Source organism: Magnolia sinica, chromosome 12 (assembly GCF_029962835.1).
Source record: "Magnolia sinica isolate HGM2019 chromosome 12, MsV1, whole genome shotgun sequence".
NCBI classification, from domain to species: domain Eukaryota; kingdom Viridiplantae; phylum Streptophyta; class Magnoliopsida; order Magnoliales; family Magnoliaceae; genus Magnolia; species Magnolia sinica.
This window is the reverse complement of record NC_080584.1, coordinates 66,902,281-66,908,248: the sequence shown is the minus strand read 5'-3', so window position 1 is coordinate 66,908,248 and position 5,968 is coordinate 66,902,281. Positions and strand designations below refer to the sequence as shown.

Below are 5,968 nucleotides of genomic sequence, written 5' to 3'. Positions count from 1 at the left end.
GGTGTACATCGAGTCGAGCTGGCCTCAACTCGACTCGGCTTGGCCACTGGCTGACCTTGCTTGAACTCAGCTCGGCTCGGTCCTCAAGCTTGACTGGCCAGCTTGGCTCGGTTCGGTCAGCAGCTCAGGCCAACTCGAGTTGAGTTCAAGCTGAGTTCACCATTGAGGCATTTCCACAAACACTTGAACTGCAACTTCAAAATCCCACTGGTTTACAAACAGAGGCAATGTTTTTATAGGTATTCTATCAAACACCTTCTAAGAAACATAAAAACCAAGAAAAGCAAAGAGAAAAAGGGTATTTATTTCATGTACATACCTTCATTACCACTGGCCACATTTCGTTGAGTCATTTTATCAAACAGTTGGTGAGCAACATCAATGGCAAAGTAACTTAGTCACCGAATTGGTTTGATCTGAGTTCGATTTGAGCTGGATTCGATCCAAGACGAGTCGAGCTGGGGCCTGCTCGAACTCATTTTCGAGCTCGAAAAATCAGCTTAACTCGGCTCAAACTCAGCTTCGATCCGAGTCGAATCAAGCTTTTTCAAATCAAGTCGAGCGAGCTAACCAAGCTAGCTTGGTTCGTGTACACCCCTAATGTCACCCCGTCCTTTTTTACTTGGTCATTTTAGGGCTAGGGCCCAACTAACATCCTGATCCAGTGCTCGTGTGGGCCACATAAAAGAAAATAATGGTGACTATTGAAACTTTTCATGCTCACTGTGATGTTTGTTAGAAGCGGACACTACCTAAGCTAGGACCTTTTGGGCCCACGGCGAGCTGGCCGACAAGGTGGATGGATCGGATTTTCCCATCGTAGGCTTTAAGCTATGGTAACAATGGTAAGACAGAAAAGGAAGTGAACACGTGAAAACCACGATCCATTTAACATGACAACCATGATCCATGTAAATGACGACCCATATGGGCCCACATTGATGTATGTGTATAATCCATGCCACCCATCCTTTTTGCCCTGTCATTTTAGGGCTAGAGCCCAAGTATCAACCTGATCCAGTGCTCATATGAGCCACATAACAAAAAATAATGGTAACTGTTGAAACTTTCTAATCTCATTGTAATGTTTGTTAGAAGTGGACACTGCCCAAGTCAAGACGTTTTTGACCCATGGCGAGCTGGCCGACAAATAGATCACCCCATTGTAGGCCTTAACCTATGGTACCAGTGACAAGATAGTAAATGAAGTAAACACGTGAAAACCATGATCCGTTTAACATGCCAACCATGATCCATTTAACATGATAACCACGATCCATGCAAACCATGCCCCATATGGGCTCACATTGATGTATGTGTATAATCCATGCCGCCCATCCTTTTTGCCTTGTCATTTTAGGGCTAGGACCCAAGTATCAGCCTGATCCAGTGCTCGTGTGGGCCATATAACAGAAAATAATGGTGACTGTTGTTACTTTCCATGCTCATTGTGATGTTTGTTAGAAGTGGACATTGCATAAGTCAGGACTTTTTGGGCCCATGGCGAGCTGGCCGACAAGGTGGATGGAACGGATCACCCCAACATAGGCCTTAAGTTATGGTAACTGTGGCAAGATAGTAAAGGAAGTGAACATGTGAAAACAATGATCCGTTTAACATGATAACCACGATCCATTTAACATGACAACCACGATCCATGCAAAGCACGATCCATATAACATGACAATCACGACCCATATTACATGGGTCGTGGTTGTGAAGTTATACGGGTCGTGGTTGTCATGCTATATGGGTCGTGGTTGTCATGGGTTATAGTTGCAATATCATATGGGTCGTGGTTGTGATTTTATATGGGTCGTGGTTGTCATAAGTCGCGGTTCTAATGTTAAAGAGGGCCCCGCTAACATAATATACTCTGTTCACCGCGTAGAGCAGCTCGAGAAGGGACCAATAGGCTTTGATTAGGATTGATTTGGATAAACAGGGACCCCATTGTGTGCCTAGGAATGTTATAACATACAAACATCATTGCCCTCCGTGTGGTCCACTACAATCTCTAATCCGCCTCATATTTTATCTCATGCACTAAGATGATACGTAGAAGTTGGTGGATTTTTATTCCTTCTTAAGTTTTGATACAGTGGGGAGGTATATGATAGGTTTGTCCCGGCCGGCTTTTTGTAGGTCATGTCCGAAATTTGCGTATGAACAGTTATGCTAGCTGTTCAATAAATTTTAATTTTGAGAATTAAAAAAAATAATAAAATAATAAAATAATAAAAATAAAATAAAATAAGAAAGGAACACAAACGAAGTTAACACCACAGTCTGCTTCAACGGGGATTATAACAAGCATCCCCTCTTATTTGCTTAATATAGTAGATAACACAAACAACTACAAACATGAGTGCCATGTCTAGGCATTGACAAAAGGGTACAGTTCATATCTTATATTACAACTCCCCCCAATAACTCTTCCACCTTTCTTCCCGTCACAACAGGCCGGAAGTTCACCTATGGCACTCTCCAAGCACTTCTTACAATCCCCACTAGAAAGATCCCTAGTACACTGAGCCAAACCATACAGCTTCTCATGTTTTCCAATATCCATATCTCCACTAGCATACATCAATGGATTGAGGTAAGCATCAAGTGACAGATGGTGCAGAAATTCCCTGGTTTTCTGATTAAACATAGCGGGGTCATCTACGCTCTGTGTGTTCCACATATAGAACCCGTTAACGGTGTCAATTTTCCCAAAGAAGTTGTCATTCGAGTAGCGCAAGAGACAGTTATCAAACCATATGACTGCCTCTTCCTTGTACGGGCATAGATCACGAACATCGCTAATGGCACCTACAAGACATGTCTTGCAATCAGAGCTTGAAACATCGCCTCGACATAAGGCCAGCCCATTTGCTTGATCTGGGCGCTTTCCTACGGAGCCGATCCCAAAGCCCTTGACAGAAACTTTGGTGGGGAGAGAGCTCAGCAATTGGTTCAAGTTATTGTTGAATGGGCCGTTGGCTGTGTAATTTTTTGGGCTTGAACACGTGTGCCAAAGAGGGTCTGCTGCATGGAGGCCATGAAGGAGAAGAGTGAAGGATAGAAGATATAAAGTGGTTAATCTTAACAGCTCCATGTTGAGAAGAAATGGAAACGGAGTTGTGAATGGTTTCCTTGAAGAAATGAAACCTCTTTAATAGAGAAAAAAAAAAAAAACCCAGTTCGTGAAATGTAACCTTTGAAGTTTTCTTTGAAGATTTTGCTACTGTGTCAAAGATCAGATATTAGTGTCACCTCATGCAATTGTCAACCTTCTGGATGGCCGCACTCCACATTAGACTGCGATGGAAAGCCATCATCCTATGGGTGCCACTGAGTCAAAGATCAGATGTCGGTGTCACCTTATTCGCTTGTCAACCCTTTAGTTGGCCGCGCTGCACATTGGACTGCGATTGAAACCCATCATTTGGGGACGCCCTTGCGTCCTACGCCCGGGCGGGCAGGGCTCTGTGGGGGCCACTGTGATGTAATTGTTCTATCCATCCCGATTTAACGCTTTTCTTGGATCATTTTAAGGTAAACCTTTCTAAGGGCCAACGTGATGTTTTTTTTACCATCCAACCTAATCATAAGGTCATGTAGACGTGGATGAAGTGAAAACACAAATATTAGCTTGATCCGAAACTTCTCCAGCTCCCAAGAAGTTTTTAATGGTGGATGTTCAATCCCCACTTTGTGGTCCACTCAAGCCTCGGACCTGTCTCTTTCTTTGGTATATATTAAAATAATCTGAGAAAAGCGGTGAACAGCGTGGATAAAACACTTACATCATGGTGGTCCCCACAGAGCCCTGCCCTGATGGATTACCGTCCGGGAAGGGTAGGACGCAATCGGCGTCCATCATTTGGTGGGCGCTGGGCTTCCGGCTGCGGGCAACAAGATGATCAGGGCATGGGGTTGACCTAAGCAATTGACTGTTTCAATATGCAATCTTCAACACTCCAGGGCATTCGAGCTTACACGTGTCATCCTCCTGAAATATGGATAGGGCTGATTTGTGTGCTATGAATCTTCTTAGTGGGTCCACGTGATGAATGGGTAGGATCTTAGTAAATGTGTGTCACACATGGAAGCCAGCAGACATGCTTATTAACTGGAAAATTCATGGACAACCGCGGGTCTCCTGCTGGGAACGGGCAGGAGATTTGAGTGGCCACCGTGACGTACAGGTCTTATCCACACCGTCCATCCATTGTTTACTATCATTTTAGGCTACAACCCCAAAATGAGATAGATCCAAGGCTCAAGTGGACCACAACGCAGGAAGCAGTGGTGATAATGATTCTCACTGTTGAAACTTTTCTAGGGTCCACCGTGATGTTAATTTGACATCCAACCTATTCATAAAGTTGCATAGATCTGGATGAAGAGAAAAAACAAAATATCGGCTCCATCCAAAACTTATATGGCCTCGAGAATATTTCAGCGGTAAGAGTTTAATCCCAATTGTATAGTTCACTTGAGCCTTTGATCTGCCTCATTCTTGAGATTATACACTAAAACGATACAAAAAAAAAATAAAATGGATGGACAGGGTGGATAAGACCCATACATCACTGTGGCCACTCCAACCCGTTCCCAGCTGGAGACGGCGGGTAGGACGCAATCCGCGTCCAAAACATTCAAGGCGCGGACTAGGCGAGGTAGAGGTAAGAAACTTGGTGAGGCCCTCACACCCGGGGCTAACTTCTATCTATGTGTCATGTATCCACGCCGCCCGTGATGTTTTACCGATTATTTATGGGAATTATACAAAAAATGAGGCAGCTACAAATCTCACATAGACCACACCACATGAAAACAGTGGTGATTGAATGCCCATCGTTAAAAATTCCTAGTGCCCACTTTAACGTCTATTTGCCATCAACCTGTTGATAAGGTCAGCATTAAGCTATTGCCCTTGCCTCACCTAATCCCCACCCCAGTTCTAACCCATCTACGATGGACTGGAATAGTCTAAGAACGCCAGTTTTCCGCGGCAGCCTAACACACCCAAGCCCTGCGGCCCCACCCTAATTTATATGGTAAATCCACTCAGTTCATTTAGGGAGAATCCTTGTTTGGAGCGGAGAAAAATAAAATAAAATCAGATCAGCCCACCAATGGGGAAACTAAAAATTTGCTCCTCATGCTGCCAAGTTAACATGGTGTGGCTCACCTGATTTTTTATTTTGTATTTTTTATTTTGCTTGCAAGGTCATTTTCGTTTCTTCACTTCATCCTGCTGCCTGACAGCAAATTAACGGGTTTGATGAATGATAAGCACAGTGGAAGCCAGGCTAAAAAACCTATGATTGGCATGCATTCCCCATTGTTCTGCCTTGCGCCTCACCTGACTTGTCGTTATAGCTGATTTTTCTCCCCGGTGGCTAGAGTTGAGGTATAGGACTCGATGGACGGACTGCATTTACATGTACAATACGGTGGACCCATGGTACCCAGTGTTTCATGCGGTTTCTAGAATGGAGTTGGAGGCTTACCTTATGCCCGGTGTACCGAATTTCCACGTTGAATTCTGTGGATTGATAAAAAAAGTTCGAGAGTAATTCATATCTTCTAGAGAAATGCTACGGGGTTCAATGCGGTTACCACGTGCAACACCCGTGGAAAGTCAGAGTAATGGGGGCTGTTGATCTGGAAGGCCATCATGTGGAAAAGGCAACATGCAAAAACTGGACTCGGTGGAGAACTGTCATAATCCCCAGCTGTTTGGATTTTTCTTTATTTTTATTTTCTTTCTTATGGAATGTACACTTATTTTAACCCCACATTTTTCAGGCCTTGAATAGATGGCTACAGTCAATTTTCATGATTTTATTGATGTGTTCAATTCATGAGTATAGACCCATCACATAGAACAGGTAGCCGTTGACATTGATGACAGCCGGGGATCGAAAGAAATCAGCCAAAAGGATCTATCTTGGCCAAAAGCAGTCTTAAG

At 43.8% G+C, this 5,968-nt stretch overlaps 1 protein-coding gene across 1 annotated transcript; it reads right to left on the bottom strand.

Annotated features, from left to right (window-relative positions):
* Window positions 1-2,311: 2,311 nt before the first annotated feature.
* On the bottom strand, window positions 2,312-3,193 carry LOC131220596 (cysteine-rich repeat secretory protein 38-like). The gene has a single exon (XM_058215423.1). It carries the CDS (start codon window positions 3,101-3,103, stop codon window positions 2,378-2,380), a length of 726 nt encoding a protein of 241 aa, XP_058071406.1. The 5' UTR covers window positions 3,104-3,193; the 3' UTR covers window positions 2,312-2,377.
* Window positions 3,194-5,968: the final 2,775 nt, after the last annotated feature.

Excerpts from the sequence above, each read along its gene's own strand:
- LOC131220596 (XM_058215423.1), bottom strand. The coding sequence starts at position 3,103 with ATGGAGCTGTTAAGATTAACCACTTTATATCTTCTATCCTTCACTCTT.